This window comes from Panthera leo, chromosome C1, assembly GCF_018350215.1.
Source record: "Panthera leo isolate Ple1 chromosome C1, P.leo_Ple1_pat1.1, whole genome shotgun sequence".
NCBI classification, from domain to species: domain Eukaryota; kingdom Metazoa; phylum Chordata; class Mammalia; order Carnivora; family Felidae; genus Panthera; species Panthera leo.
The window spans coordinates 148447999-148465375 of record NC_056686.1 but is presented as its reverse complement, the minus strand read 5'-3'; the positions used below and the strand labels follow the sequence as shown (position 1 = coordinate 148465375).

Here is a 17377-nt window from a genome sequence, read left to right as displayed (position 1 = left end):
GAGTAAGACAAGGCTGGACTGTTTCGTGACCCCGCCCTCCCCTACACACCCTCATTATGTTTGCCAGTAACATCTAAACGCCTGTGTAACCCACCCTCCGGGCTGCCATGCCCTCATACTTCATGTTAGTCAAAACATACTTTTCCTGTCAGATTTTTAAAACAATCTATTTCTAGATTTTGATATCTGTCTTTTCAGAGAAGTTGTTTTTGATCAGTAATAGAGGACAAGCTATCTTTGGAAAATTTTGTTCTTTTTTCCTTGTTAACTAGGCTTTTCCAAAGCTTAAGAAGGGGGCATGTTGAATAAATTAATGCTAGTAATTAACCAGCCTCTATCAGTCAGGAGGCTGTAAGGATTAACTTAGAGCATAAACTTTGGAGTTAGGTACAGATTGTATGGCCTTGATCAAGTTATCCAACTCATTGCACTTGGAGATAATACCCCGAATGACCATCATGAGCATTAAGTGAGAACTCGATGGCTTGTACCTATTGCAGGCATGGCAAATCTTGATTTCCTTCCTTCTGTTCTCTTCATACAAAATGAAGGGTAATTATTGCAATTAGAAAACATCATGAGTGCCACATTATGTGGGTTTGGATAGTTGTGGTTACTGATTACATTCACATACATGTTGATGATACAGGGCTGAAAAAAACATGTTTTTCATCATACTTCACAATCTTCTATCCAAACACCATCAGAAAATTACATTAGACTTAGAACTAAGTCAAGAAAGAGCTTTTCAAGATTATCACAGAATTAGCTGAATGGCAAGATCTTAACAGAAAAGCACCTTTCATATTGTATGCAGTATAAATTTAATGTTGAAGTGGAAATCATTGTTATTCTCTGTTATTTTGGAATTTATTAGTATAAGTGATCTTATGTTCTTAGTTATTATCTTGAAAATCAAAATAAATAACACATTGTGTAAATTCCTGAGTAAGGTCCCATGGCATCCCTTTTAGAAAGTTCTTCTATAATGGTGCTTTTTGCACACAGTATGTGATCAGTATATGTTTATTGGGTCAATGATTTCCCATCGGCGGTATGAGGTGAGTGAATAAGCATATTCAGAGTAAGTCCTCATTCTGTGGATCAGTCTACATTACTAAGTTTGAATTTCCATGGGCTACAAGCCCTAGATGAGGTGCCCGTGCCCCTGCCTTTCTTTTTGACGTTATCTTTTACCGTTCTTGCTGTTCACTCTGTTTATCCATACTGAGCCCCTGGGGACTCAACCACCTGCTGGCTCTTCTGCCAGACTGCCCTCCCCTTCCCCTATCCTTGGCATGGCTGCCCCCGCCCACGTCATTCAAATCTCTGTATGATCATATGTCACCTCCTCAGGCCTTCCCTGAACGCCCCACATTCTCAATATCACAACCCCATATTTTATCTTCTTCAAAGCACTTAATACTATCCAAATGCATCTTGTTTACTCATCATCTTCTTGCTTGTTGTCCCCTTACTGAAGAAAGATACATAATAACAGAGACTTTACTGTCTTGTGAATTTTTGTTTTGAGTTGTGTCTCTGTACTTTTGTCTAGTTTATAATAAAAGGACCAAAAGTTTTAAATGAATGCTTTTTAAAAAGTAAGGGTGATAATGGGATTTCAGTTTCTTTCAAATTACTTTACCTCTTTCCTGAACTGATCTCATAATTGAATTCAAAGCATGAAATCATCTTCATGTATTGATGTGACTTTTTGTAATCCTTGTAGATGGCACAGCGATGTTTCAGGGGAAATTATCTCAGGTATATTTTTGCAAATTTTGAAACATTAATAAATGTTTCTTTTTCTTCTAAAAAGAAGAAAGTGAAATTACAGTTAGGTATTATTTTAAGACTTTTATCATTGTTGAGAAGCATTTAAAAATGTGCTTGTGTGTTGAAAACCAGTTTTGCAACAGGGTCATTGTCCACTTTTTTTTTTTTTTTTTTTGAGAGAGAGAGCGCAAGCAGGGGAGGAGCAGGAAGAGAGGGACAGAGGATCTGAAGTGGGCCCTGCGCTGACAACAGTGAGCCCAGTGTGGGGCTTGAACTCACAAACTTGTGAGATCATAACCTGAGATGAAGTCTGATGCTCAACTGACTAAGCCACCCACGTGCCCCGTCTACAGTTTTTTATGATACGTATCAAGTATTTTATTTTTGTGTGTGTGGGTTATTTCAGATTTTGAGAGCAAATCTTGAAACTGAATCTATAAGAAAATGGACCAGTGATGCCCACCGAGAAAGGTGCACAGTAACACTGGCACCCCCATTCTATAAATAAATCTCATGACAGCTCTTCTGCGATGGGACTGGAGGGTGGATGATGGAGGTGGACATCTTGGAAGCTGGGTTAAGGGTGATATGGAGGCGGAGTCAGAGAAGCTGAATTTCCTTGTGATTCAGGGAGATCTTGCAGCCCAGAGTACAGCCACAGGCCCTCTGGGTTAGTCAGGGACTTGGAACCCCACTCCTGCCTTCATACATAATAAACAAACAGCTCCTCTTCTTTCTTTGACTCTACCACAGTTGCTCTTATGGAAGGTACGGAAGCACGACTCATATCCTAATGGAGAGGAGCAAAGGTCTTCTTATTGACCAGGGGGAAAAGTGCAGTCCTTGCCTTCACTTTGTTAATATTCAGAACAAGTATTTCCCAAGGATCACTTCCTCTTATGCTGTGCCTGGTTGCTTAAGAAGAGAAATTATAAGGGAACAGAGAGTTCTACTAGAACTGACTGATAATGCCAAATATTCCTGTAGATGTGCCGTTTTATTGTCTTAGCACATGGTAATTTTAGGTAGAGGATCTATGTAGAAACTTTTGGAATCATAAGTACAAGCTGCTCAAGTTTTCATCAGGCTCCTAAATTTCTGTATATATTGAGTCAATAGAATTATAAAGTTATAAAATCCATAAAGAGTCACATAATATAAAGTTATTAATAACCTATCTTTCAAGGCTGCTGTGAAGAAGTAAGAGTAACAGAAAAGTACTTTGCAAAGAGCATTGTGGGCAGGCTGTGTGTGTGTGTGTGTGTGTGTGTGTGTGTGCATTGTTGAAATATATTTGTATAGAAAATATTACAGCATCTGTAATTGAAAACTTCTGGCAGTATTTTGGGGAGTCAGGTTTTTAATGATAACAGGGTTACTGCAAAGATAAACAGCATGGAAGAAGGCTTAGCTTAGCTTTCTGCTCATGAAGTGCTTAAACCTCAACAGCTTTCTGCATAAGAGCTATCCAGCCTCTGCTCGAACACCTTTCTTCTCAAAGTAAAAACATATCTCTTGGCGCTTAAAACGTGTTTCTGGGGCACACACTGACTTGTAGCACGAGAGGAAGGGTTCAGTGCTGAATTAACTGGGGTTACTGCTAATGCTGAAATGAGCCTGAGTAGGAGGCAGTTGAAAATTTTGAGGAAGTGAACAGTTTGTTTTCTATTTTTCTGTCTATAGCTTTCTAAATTTTTTGTTTTGCCATGTATTGCTTATGTAATTATTCAGCAGTGGTTTTTGAGTTGCTCCAGTTATCATTATCATTACTATACTCATTCCCATCTCAGGGGCCCATGTTTGCTATTCCCTGTCTGACCTAGATTTCCACATGGCTTTTTTTCCTTCAGCTCATGCAGACTTTTCATATGTCACCTTTATAATGAGATCTTTCTTAGACTCCTTTCTAAAATTTCTAACCCCTGACCTACATTCAGGATCTTACTTCTCTGGTTTAGCTTTGCTCCTCCGTGCTTATCACTATCTAGCTTCCAAGATGGCCCCAATGATTCTTTCCTCCTGGTATTCATAGTTTTGTGTAGCTCACCCCAGCACCGAATAGGGCTGACCTGTGTAACCAATAGGACATTGCAGAAGTAAGAGTGTGACTCCCAAGGCTGAATTATAAGTTATTGTACTTCTCCCTTGTTCTCATTTGAATCATTTGCTTTGAGAGAAACTATCTGCCATGTCATAAGGAGCCTCAAGCCACCCTGAGGCCTCTTCCCCACAATGAGCATCAACCCACCATGCATATAAAGGAGGCTTCTTGGAGGCGTATCCTCTAGCCTCAGTTCAGTTTTCAGATCAATGCAGCCCTGGCCAATAGCTTGACCGCATCTTCATGGCAAACTCCAAGCCAGAATCACCCAGCTAGGTAGCTGCTTCCAAATTCCTGACCCAGAGAAACTGTGTGAGATAATAAAGGTGTTTTGTGTTTTCTTTGCCATTTTAAGCTATTGATTTATTACATAAAAATAGATTACTAATGTATCCTCTAAGTATAAAACATCATCTAACATATCTTGCCTTTGTGTATCTGCCTCAACTACCAGGATGGAAGGATTTTTTCTCCTTTTTGTTCACTGTGGAATCCCTAGCACCTAGAACAACTTTCCCACAATAACCTCCTGAGAGTAGGTACTGTTATCATCCCCGTTTTTACAAAAAAGGAAACTGGGGCACGGTAAGGTTAAGTAACATATCCAAGGTCATGCAGTCAGAACCAGACTTCTCCACAGCTTAATGTGCTTAATCAGAACCCTGCACCGTCCTAGTTCCTTGCATGCTATCTTGTGTTACGTACAAGACACTATGATAGTTATTATTAAGGGTACAGTTAGATTTAAGAAGTGATCTCTGTTGGGCCCCCTGGGTGGTTCAGTCAATTAAGTGACTTCGGCTCAGGTCATGATCTGGAGGTTTGTGATTTCGAGCCCCACGTCAGACTGTGCTGACAGCTCAGCACTTGGTGGTGTGGAGCCTGCTTGAAATTCTCTCTCTCTGCCCCTTCCCCACTTATACTCTCTCTCTAAAGAAATAAACTTTGGGAAAAAATAAAGAAATGGTCTCTGTTGTCATGCAGTTAACAGTCCAATTGGGAAAACAGGGTAAATATCAGATAACTATCATACAAAGTAGGATTTGATCAGTGCTATATGAATGAGTGTCGGTCATCAAAGGGTAACAGCCCCTTTTCCAAGAAGAATGGCTGTCTGTGGTTCTTATGCATAGGTCCCCATGTTTTGTGCCATTTTATCCTTACTGCCCTAACCTCAACTAATCAAAAGAGGGATGAAGGATGACTATTCTAGGCTGGGTAGCAGCTCAAGGGAGTTCCTGGTATAAGAACCCTATGAAGCCTATTTGCTGAGATAGAATCTTCAGATTTCTTATTATCCCGTGTATCCTTATCATGTCTATCATTTGGGGTAACCTGAACAAGTCTTTCGTTCTTGAAACCAAAAAGGCCTCTCATATGTAGTGTAGTGCAAAGTCCTGTAGAAGTTCAGAGGAGAAAGAGGCTACATACAGGAAGATGAGGGTTGGACACTTCACAGAGAATTCACACATGAGCTGCCTCCGAAATGAGAGTATACTTTAATCAATAGATGATGTGGAGAGCAGAATTAGCATTTATAAAGCATAAGAACTACAAGTGTACAAAGAAATAATTTGTAAACTTACATTACTAGGTGTTGATTATATTTTTGTGTACTTAATAGAGTTCCTTTATTCCATATAAACAGTATTGCAAAAACTATTTTTATATTCTTGAGTTACTTATTATCAGTAGAAAATACTATGTGTAGCTTTGACTAGAAATAATACAACAGCATTTCTCAACCTGTGATCCAAGAACTTCCAGTGATAGGTAAAGATCTCTCAGGTGTCATCAAATAGGGTAATGGAGTCTGTTTCCATTTAAGGTTGGTTTTTTTTTGTTTTTTGTTTTTTGTTTTTTTTTAATTTTATAAGGAGAAAGAAAGAGCAGCAAAAGGAATCAGAAGAAAATAGGAGAAGAAAAAAAAAGGGAAAAGAAAGTTAAAATTTGCATTTGATAGTACCTGCCCTTGTGACTTTCTATTTGAGTTTCATTCTGGAAATGACTGTTTTGTCTCTCATGTCTTAATACATGAAATATTATCTGGTAGGAGGGAGAGACCTGCCTACTTCACTAATACAACAAATATTTCACTCCTTTACTGGGTGCTTTTTATGATATTCCCTTTATTTTCGAATTTCTTTCTCTTTTTATTTTTGTATATGGCAAACTCCTTTATCCTGTGAGTTGTAGCTCAAGTTATTTCCTTCTTTTTAAAATGTCAATACCCAAGCTTCCCACTAGAGTCCTTTCTAGAGGAGAATAACATCATCTAGAGCCTCTACTTTTTTTCCTACACAGTGTCTGGTAATTGATTTAAAAAATAAAAAACAACAACAGCAACAACAACAAAACACATCCAGTCATGTACCAAGGAATAAGAAACAGGCCAAAAGGGAAAAGAAACAAAAATAGACCAAGAGGCAACCCAGAGATTAATCAGAAATGGACTTTAAAATAACTGTAATAAGTTTAAGAATATAGATCATAAAATTGAGAATTTTAACAGAGACCCAGAATCTATAAAAGTATAAACAAATTAGAATTCTATAACTGAAGAAGCATTGACATTATGAACTGAATAGATGAGTGTTAACAGCAGATTTGTTAAAACCTAAGGAGTAGATTAGTACACCAGAAAGAACAAAATTATAGTATGGAAAGCCAGAAGTATTAAAAATATAGAAAAGAGCAAAGGGAACATATGGGACATGGTGAAAAGTCTAACATAAACATAATTGTAGTCCCAGCAAGAGAGGAGAGAGAAAATGGAAGCATTATCTGAAGTGATAGTGGCCCAGAACTTTCTGAAAGAGACCATTGAAAATAAGCCATAGATTCTATAAATGCAATGAAATGTTAGCAGGATTAAAAAAAAAAAAAAAAAAAAGAGGGGATCCTAGGTGGCTCAGTCGGATCAGTCATGATCTCACGATTTGTGAGTTTGAACCCTGCATCTGGCTCGCTGCTGTCAGCATGGAGCCCACTTTGAATCCTGTCCCCTTCTCTCTCTGCCCTTCCCCTTCTCACACCTTCTCCCTCTCTCAAAGATGAATAAGCATTAAAAAATAAATAAAATAAAAATGAAGCATACCACTGTCAAACTGCTAAAAAACAAAGACAAGATCTTGAACGAAGCCAGGAAGAGCAACAATCAGCTGATTTCTCAATAGGAACGATGGAAGCCAAAACAACAAAATGACATCTTAAATGAAAGATAAGCTGACAATCTAGAATTCCGTATTTGCAAAAATATCCTTTAACCATGAAGGCAGTATAAAGATATTTACAGAAAACCCAAAAACTGAAGGAGTTTGTAATAGACTTGTAGTTAAATAAACACCAAAGGGATTTCTTCAAACAAATGGAAAATGATTCCAGTTAGTAACACAGAAATACAAGGAAAAAAGAGGGAGGAGGATCAAGATGGCAGAGTGGGAGGATCCGGAGCTCAACTCCGCCCATGGACCTGGCCCGGCTATAACGATCTACAGATCAACTCTCTTTGAGCACGACTAGAGTTAGCAGAGCAGCTCTTCCACAGATAAAGATGGAAAGAAAAAGCCACATTGGGAAGGGTAGGAGGGGCAGAGATGTGGTCATCACCACTCAACCGGCCTTAAAAGAAACCTTAAAGGGACTCCGTTAGGCAGAAAAAAAAAAAAACATAAATAGAAGAAGATTTTGAAAGAAAAAAATGCACTGGTAAAGGGAAACGTCTAGTATGGGTAGTGGATCAACCACTTATAAAGCTAGTATGAAGATTAAAAGACAGAAGTAGTAAAGTCAGTTATATCTACAATAATTAGGTAAGGGATGCACAAAATAAGTTGTAAAATATGATGTCAGATATAAAATGTGGAGAGAGCAAAATGTAGTGCTTTTAGAATGTGTTCAAACTTAAGCAACCATCAACTTAAAATAGACTGCTGTATACATAGGATGCTCTATGTATGAACCTCATGGTAACCACAAACCAAAAACCTATAACAGATACACAAAAAATAAAGAGAAAGGAATCCAAACATAACATTAAAGAAAGTCATATCACAAGGGAAGGAGCAAAAGAAGAAGGAACAGAAAGAACTACAAAAGCAACCAGAAAGCAATTAACGAAGTGGCTGTACATACATAGCTATCAATAATTACTTTAAATGTAAATGGTCTAAATGTTCCAGTCAGTAGACAAAGGGTGACTAAATAAATTAAAAAAAAAAAAAAAAAAAAAAAAGACCCCTAGGGTACCTGGCTGACTCGGTAGAGCATACGACTCTTAATCTTGGGGTTGTGAGTTCAAGCCCGCATTGGGCATAGAGCTTCAACAAAAACAAAACAAGACTCATTTACAGTCTGCCTATAAGACTCACTTCAGACCTAAAGAAACATATAGACTGAAAGTGAAGAAATGGAAAAAGATATTACATGGAAATGGAAAGAAAGCTGGGTAGCAATACTTAGACAAAACAGACTATTTATTTACTTATTTATTTACTTAGAGCACACAAGCAGGGGAAAGGGGCAGAGTGGGGGAGAGAGAGTCACAAGCTGATCCAGAGCCTGACATGGGGCTTGATGCAGGGCACAATCCCACAACCCTGGGATAATGACCTGAGCCAAAATCAAGAGTCAGATGCTTAACCGATTGAGCCACCTAGGCACCCCTAGACAAAACTGACTTTAAAAGAAAGACTGTTAACAAGAGACAAAGAAGGGCATTACATAATCATAAAGAGATCAATCGAACAAGAGAATATAACAGTTACAAATATCTGTACACCCAACATATGAGCACCTAAATATATAAAGCAAATATTAACAGATATGAAGTTAGAAATTGACAGTAATACAATAATAGTAGGGGACTTTAACATTCCACTTATATCAGTGAATATATCATCTGGACAAAAAATCAATAAGGAAACAGCAGCCTTAAACAACGTATTAAACCACGTGGACTTAATAGATACACACAGACCCAAGGGAAGAATACACATTCTTTTCAAATGCACATGGACTATTCTCACTTTAGGTCACATGTTAGGCCACAAAACAAGTCTCAATAAATTTAAAGATTGAGATCATATCAAGCATCTTTTCTTAAATGTTTATTTATTTTGAGAGAGAGCATGTGTGTGAGCAGGGGAGGAGCAGAGAGAGGGAAGGAGAATCAATCCCAAGCAAGGTCCGTGCTGACAGTGGGGCTTGATCTCAGGAATCTTGAGATCATGATCTGAGCCAAAATCAAGAGTCAGTCGCTAAACTGACTGAGCCACTCACGCACCCCAAGTATCTTTCCTGATAACAACATAGCTAGTATGAAACTCGATATCAAATACAAGAGAGAAAAAAAAGTAAAAAATCCCCAAACCCCACAAACATATGGAGGCTAAACAACATGGTATGAAACAATGTCAATGAAGAAATCAAAGAGGAAATTAAAAATACCTTGAGGTATTATATGATTTCACTTATATGTGAATCTAAAAAAGTTCCTCTAAGAACCCGACTTTCAAAGAGGGCAGCAAAGGTATATAACGAAAGTATGATGGTTGAGTACTGTTTCGTAGGAAGAGGATCTCAGAGCGTTGCTCCTCCACCTACAGACTTTCAACCACACATTCTGTTTTCAGGTCCTCCCTGAACGCTTCCCCTACAGATGTGTGTCTGGCCTCTCCAATTCTTAAACCTTTCTGGACTTCTTGCTTTTTAACTCCTGAGATCATACTGCACATACAGTTTTACAGCCAGATTTTTTTTTTTATACTTGATGTTTCATTATGTAACTGTTGCTAAAATACCCTACCAACTACCTTTAAGCCACCACCATGAGAAAGTTCTAGATTCCTACCAGAGTTCAAGCCAAGGTAGTCACAGGTGTCATGCAAGTACTTACAGAACAGCAGGAAGGAAAAAACCTGTATATAAAATAAATTGTATCTTGAGACACCTATCCTTATGCTAGTACATCTTGAATGATTTATTTTTTATTTTTAAGTAATCTCTACACTGAACGTGGGCCTCGAACCTACAACCCCAAGATCAAGAGTCACGTGTTCTACCAACTGAGTCAGCCAGGCAGGCACCCCCATCTTGAATGAGTTAACTACTAAATATAGCAGTATGAGGCCAGGAAAAATTCAGGTCTCACCATGGAGGCAATTTTAAGTAACCTGTGGTATTATTTAGAATATTGACCCAGATGCTGTACAGTCACCTGAATTAACAATGGCTTACCAAGATAGAAGTTTGTTTTCTGTCTCGTAACAATCCAAGTGTGATATGATGGCTCCATGTAGGATCCTTCTGTCTTGTTGCTTTCTTCTTCTTAGGCTGTTTCCATTGTTCATATGATTAAAGATGGCTGAGTACACGTTAGCCAGTGGGAAAGGGGAAGTATAATCCAGGGAACACACTTTGAAAGTACTTTTAAAGGCAATTTTGCACCTTTCACTTCAGCTCACAGCTCATTATCCAGAAGTTACTAGAAGACTGGAAAACAGGTTAGCTTGGTGGCCATGTATTTTGTGCTATATAAGAAACTGAGGGAAATGAAATGAAATGAAATAATGAAATGGAAATGAAATGAAGTGAAATGAAATGAGACAAAATAAAAATAAATATACCAGAAAAGAAACGCTGAGGTTAAGTACTGGGGACAGCTAATGGTCTTTGCTATATTCTGAGCTTAGTAAAGTCAAGTTGTTGAATTTAAATTAACATAGGTCTGAGGTTAAGTCCTGATCTTTGTAGTAAGGGATTCTTTTACTTGTGTATACCAAAATTACAAACAAAACTTAAAAATAAAACCAGGAAAAATCATAGTGATTTTCCCTATAGAGGCTTAAGGAAATAGGGAAGATTAATGCCTTATGCTTCTTTTATTCACTGGAATTCAGTAAAATCCTCCTCCGTTTTCCCCATTCTGGCCAGTGAAATCAAGCTCTTTTACTTTTGCTTCTAATACTAATGAAATTCCAGAGCCAAGGTTCACAGATGTATACATTTAAATTTTTTTTTTTTTAACGTTTATTTATTTTTGAGACAGCATGAACGGGGGAGGGGCAGAGAGAGAGGGAGACACAGAATCAGAAGTAGGCTCCAGGCTCTGAGCCATCAGCCCAGAGCCCGACGCAGGGCTTGAACTCACGGACCGCGAGATCGTGACCTGAGCTGAAGTCGGACACTTAACCGACTGAGCCACCCAGGTGCCCCCAGATGTACACATTTATAATGAACAAGAAGAGATCAAGAGACAAAAGAGGTGCCACTCCCCTTTGCAGCAATGGAGGAAGAGAGATGGTTCTGTTTCACAGAACTAAGTTCAACGAATCTGCTTTGATGAGGTGTTAAACTAAAAACATTCATAAGAACATCTATCTTGTTTTCCTGTGCAATATGAAAACGTGTCTGAATATTCATAATCTAGCAATTTGTTCTCTGTTCTTGGAAGTATAATTTTTAAGAAAGGTCTTATAAACTCTTGAGACTTTGAAATTGTTACTACATACTGCAAAGACAACCTTCACAAAGAGCTTGTATTTCTATTGGTTGTCTTTCTTGATAGTTCGTTGCCTTGGTAATAATGCTGTAATCTACATGTCTGAATTTCTAAACACCCTAAAGGCTTGTAACTTTGTTCTGTCAAATCAGAAGAGAATCATTGGCACATTTCTCTTCTCCCATATATAGAATGGAGACAAATAAATTCCCATCACAGTAGTTGATTTCTTTTGACAAAGACTGAGAGCTTTGTTGCTAAATTAACAAGGGGTATTGCCTTTCTTTTTCTCTTTGAAAATTTAATATCTACTATCTTTAGGAATTCATGGAATTCTTTTCAAGTTATTTAACAGGGTTTCTTTTTTCCCATATAGACTGTCCTTCATCTACCTGGGTTCAGTTCCAAGACAGTTGTTACATTTTTCTTCAAGAAGCCATCAAAGTAGAAAGCATAGAGGACGTCAGAAATCAGTGTACTGATCATGGTAAGGAGTTCATTCCTTTTTTTTTCACAGTCTTTAAATAGTGTTCACTAATTCCTTGCAAAAATAGTTTTGTCAGGGCGCCTGGGTGGCTCAGTCGGTTAAGCTTCCAACTTTGGCTCAGGTCATGATCTTGTTGTCTGTGAGTTTGAGCCCCACATCGGGCTCTGTGCTGACAGCTCAGTCTCTGGCCTGCTTCAGATTCTGTGTCTCCCTCTCTCTCTGCTCCTCCCCCGCTTGCATGCTCGCTCGCATGCTCGCTCGCTGGCTCTCTCTCAAAAATAAACAGTTTTGTAATATCTTGCTTTTACCTGGGTCCCTGTAATAGATGGACCATTTTTATTGTAGAATACATAAGCCATAAGTGGAATTGGGCATATACTTAACCTTTGAGTTGGGAGACAGCTGTTAGCCAGTACTGTCCAAAGCTTTGTGCCAGAAACTTAGCAACAGAAGTCTCCATTTAATGTGCATACTCTGTGCCAGGCACTGTGCTTAGGCACACCATATACTTTACCTGGCTTTAATGAACGTAACAAACCTATCAGGTAGTTTTTTTATTATCCTCCTTTTATCAACGGGACAAACTAAGTGCAGTTTATTTGTTTGAGGTCACACAGGTAGTAAGTGACAGAGCCAGGATTTAAACCAGGGTCTAGCAAGGTCTAACAGAACACTCTGTTATTCTGCCTTGAAAGTGCTGTTTCAGGTATGTAGTGTGGGCAGAAGTCAAATGGGACCATGAGGTGAAACTGTGGTAAAGAAATGTATGTTAAAGAAAAAGGAGAAGGGCGCCTGGGTGGCTCAGTCTGTTGACTGTCTGACTCTTGATTTCAGCTCAGGTCATGATCTCATCGTTCATGAGATCAAGCCCCACCTTGGGCTCTGCACTGACAGCTCAGAGCCTGCTTGGGATTCTCTCCCTGCCCCTCTCCTGCTCATGCTCTCTTTCTCTCTCTCTCTCAAAATAAAAAAAAAAAAAAAAAAAAGAAAGAAAGAAAGAAAAGAAAGAGAAAGAAAAAAGAGAAAAAGGCTATTTGCTAGCAGATACATTCAGTGTTCTCCAGAAAATATATTTACAACTTCACATTGTGAAATATTTTAAATAAAAATGGTATTTTTAAAAAGGTGTGCTTGGGTGTTCTTTATATGTTTGGCTGTTTGGCCCAAAGTGCATCCTTGTTGTTGTCTCTAACTGTTGTGATACTTGTAAGTTCAAACTGAAACTAGGATGTGAACTAGCAACTTTTTCAACTGAAATACCTGTGATGGTGATAGGAGAGTCCTTGATTCTTTAGAGGTGTTTTTTATTACTGCATGAGATCTAAAATCTCTTGATCATTTCATTAAATTTTATCTTAGACTTATCAGTAACTCCAGCATTTAGAAATGCCCTTTACCTTAAAAAAAAAAAAAATCTAACAACCGACCAATACAACATTTTGGAAGAATATCAAATCATATTCACTTATCATAGAAGGAGTGAATGTAAGCATAGAGGTTTTTAATCCTGGTAAGTGCCATGTAGTACTCAATGCATATTGTTTCCCTTTGAAAAACCCATACCTGCCAAATGGTGTTGAACATTGGCTCTTTGAAAACAAGACATTTCGAATCTACCAGTATGGTTTCATTTTAAAGAAATTGAGGGCTGCCTGGGTGGCTCAATCGGTTAAGCATCTGACTCTTGATTTCAGCTCAGGTCATGAGCTCACGGTTTGTGAGTTTGAGCCCCGAGTCAGGCAGGCCCTGTTCTGACAGCGTGGAGCCTGCTTAGGATTCTCTTTCTCTGCCCATCAGCTGCTCACACATTCTCTATCAAAATAAATATTTTTTCAAAAATTGAATAATAGGCATTTTTTCAAATGGGGCTTCCCCTATAACAATTTTCTATCTTTTTAAAAAATTACTTATATTAGGTATACTTAATGTAGATTTCAATAACAGACATTATTTGGGAGGCTGAGAGCCTAGAAAAGACCTATTATACTCTTACTAGCCTGTATGAACCACTATGTCAGAATTCACTGTCCAGTTTTACTACTTATCTTTAGCAATTAAGCAAATGCTTACTTTACAGAGGCAAAATTACTACTGGTTGACTTTTTCTACGACTCAACTGCAGTTGAGTTGTATTTGCCATTTTTCTTTAGCAAAGCAAAACAGAATTGGAAACAGCCAGAAACTTTGTGATTTGACCTTGATTGCTTGTTCTGGAGTCCATTAACTCTACTTGTTCAAGCAGGGCAGCCACTAAGGAATTTTAAATGCTTATTTATTTTTGAGAGAGAGAGAACACAAGCAGGGAAGGGGGACAGAGAGGAGGAGACACGGAATCTGATGCAGACTCCAGACTCTGAGCTGTCAGCACAGAGCCCGATGCGGGGCTCGAACCCACAAACCATGAGATCATGGCTTGAGCTGAAGTTGGATGCTTAAGGACTGAGCCACCCAAAGGCCCCAGGAATTTTAAATTGTTATATTCAAATTTGCTTATAAAATTTATCTTGTGTCTAAAGAAAAATATAACTCTTTTCCCCAGTTAAAAATCTATAAATTCAGTTTGTCTTACTGATTGGATTTTTAAAAATTTCTCATACATTTCTCTTTACCTTACCATTTATTTGAAAATCCTCTATATTTGTTTCTACTCTGGAAATACCCAGTTCATTAATGAATCAGAAAATTAGCTAAAATTAGTTAATAACACTGGTATTTATTTTTGGCTACACCAGTGTTTTGGTTAAGAGTCGTAAGTAGACATAAATTCAGTGTTTGCTATGTATGAAGAAGAAAAAGCCTAAGGTATAATACTACAGTATTTACATTGGGATTTATAAAATCTTGCCAGCTATACAAAATCATATGTAAAACCTGTCATTAGGGGTTTAGAAAACAAGTGACTTGTTACCTTTTGTGCTGCAGTGAGCTATCTTTAGAAATATTCCCAGTGTTTTGTATAATTTACTTCATATTACCTCTCCTTATTTTTGGTATCCTTATTCATTTAGGTAAATAATTGTGAGAGGCTAACATTTTTCTTATTTTGCAACATTTACCTTTAATTTATGTTATCATTATAATAGAAAAAATAAATATTTTCAATATTTCTTTTTTGTGATTTGTGAGATATGTCACTAGCTATAAAAAGAATTGAAGACCCATATTATATCTCAGCAGGTAGTGTCACTGGTAATGCACTGTAAAAAAATTTTTCTTGAGCACATGCATTCTCCAGGGACTTACGCTGTCATTTGTTAAAGAAAATGAAAGTGTGACTTATTTGCCTGACACAGTAATTTAAGTTTATACAATATTTAATTAGATTACAATGTTAAGAATCATTAAAGTTCCCTTGGCTTCCACAAGGTCAAAGAAAAGGATGAAAAACTCCTCTCTGAACACTTAAGCCAAAACTATAACCTAGTTAAATACTTCCCTTGAGAGTTTTTCTAGAGTGGTATTTTGGTCACATTTTACAAGTGAGTACAAGTATCAGGGTGAAACAAATTAAAAGTCTGTGCGACATTTAACAGGCAGGCAGCTGGAAATGATAAGAAAACCATCATAGAGTTTTTCAAAATGGAGATACGACTCAGAGAGCCTTGCTGAATCCTAACTTTGGATTAAAGTATTGTTATCTGATTTTTCTTTTAAAAGTTCTTTGTAATATGCACAATCACTATTAAAAAACTTAGAAAAATACATGTGCAGATATTTTAAAAATATAGCAAAATCACCCTAAATTGCACCACCCTAATAAGGAAATGTAATGATTGTTAACATTTTGGTTAAATATCCTAGACATTTCACCCCAGGCAAATTTATATTAATACTTTTTTTTTTTTTTTTTTTTTAATGCAGTGTGCCTTTTAATGTTTATTTTTGAGAGAGAGTACCAGAGGGGGAGGAGCAGAGAGAGAGGGAGGATCCGAAGTAGCTCTGTGCTGTGTGTGCAGAGCCCTATGCAGGGTTTGAACTCACGAACTGTGAGATCATGACCTGAGCCGAAGTTGTGTGCTTAACCTACTGAGCCACCCAGGCGTCCCAGCTATTTTTTTAATATATAAAAAAAGGGATATTTGGCAAACTGTCCCGTAATTTGCATTTTCCATTAAAGATGTCTGTGGCAGCAAAAATGTAATGCATATTTCCTAATAACTGTGTATTAATCCAGTATATAGAAATGCCATAATTGATTTAATTAATCCTTTAATATTGGCTGTTGAATTATTTGCAATCTTTCAGTGTCACAAACATGCGGTGAACATTAATGGTCGTGTCTATTTGAGCACAGAGCCAATGATTATTAAGGATTGCTGGGTCAAATATGTGCCCTTTTAAGGGCTTTTGACACATCTTGCCATATTGTTTCCAAGAAGGTTGTACTAATTTTTACTCCACCTAACCACTTACGAGTTTCTATTTTGTTATACCCAGGGCCAACACTGTTTAATCTAGAAGTCTGAAAGGCTGCTTAATTTAATTTTCATTTCTTTACCAGTGAGATTGCATTTCTCACACATTTCTTTTGTTAGATTTCCTTCTGTGAGGGTGAACTGTCTTTTTTACAGTCTTGAAACAATTATTTTTCTTCCATTAAGGTGTTGGCTTCTTTATTTATAATAGAGCTGCAGTCTGCCTGGTTTGTGATTTTAGACTTTTTGGCCCTATAGTAATTTTCTTTTCCCCTATTGTTAAATTTATTGGGGTTTTTTTGGTAAGCTTCTTTTAAGGTATAAAAGTAATCATTTAAGGGGCGCCTGGGTGGCGCAGTCGGTTGGGCGTCCGACTTCAGCCAGGTCACGATCTCGCAGTCCGTGAGTTCGAGCCCCGCGTCAGGCTCTGGGCTGATGGCTCAGAGCCTGGAGCCTGTTTCCGATTCTGTGTCTCCCTCTCTCTCTGCCCCTCCCCCGTTCATGCTCTGTCTCTCTCTGTCCCAAAAATAAATAAATGTTGAAAAAAAAAAATTAAAAAAAAAAAAAAAAGTAATCATTTAATAAAAATTTTTCTTAGTATGTCAGTACATAGTAGCTCTGTCTTTTCCATTTAACTGTTAACTTATTACAAAATATTATCAACTTTAGAGTGAGGTCATAAATATAGTAGCCTACAATTTAAGCCACCTGTAATTCTCAAAGGATGGTCCCTGGATCAGCAGCATCAGCATCACCTGGGAACTTGTTGGGAATGTAAATTCTCAGGCCCCATCTCATTCCAGTTGGAAGCCCTCCAGATTTTGATGCATGCTCAAGGTGGAGAACCACTGAACTAAGACAATATTCTGGAATTTTCAGGAGACTTTGTTAAGTTTGGATGATTTTGGAAGAATGTAATAGTAGGCAAAAGTACCGTATTTCTCCATGTACTTGCATTAGTTATAGTACAGAAAGTCTCCACACTGTAAAATATACGTAGGATCAACAACTTATCATTGGAAAATGGGAAAATTGTTACTTCTAAATTACTGAGGCTGAGAAGTCCTATGTTTATTATTTTTGTGTTATATTCC

The 17377-nt window shown here is 37.7% G+C and overlaps 1 protein-coding gene across 1 annotated transcript in view; it reads left to right on the top strand.

Moving 5' to 3' along the window:
• The window catches only part of LOC122226167 (lymphocyte antigen 75), a 133379-nt gene that overhangs the window by 106318 nt on the left and 9684 nt on the right, over positions 1 to 17377 (top strand). The window contains exon 35 of the mRNA XM_042948929.1: positions 11758 to 11868. Coding sequence (XP_042804863.1) covers positions 11758 to 11868 — 111 coding nt within the window. The remainder of the gene's footprint in view (positions 1 to 11757; positions 11869 to 17377) is intronic.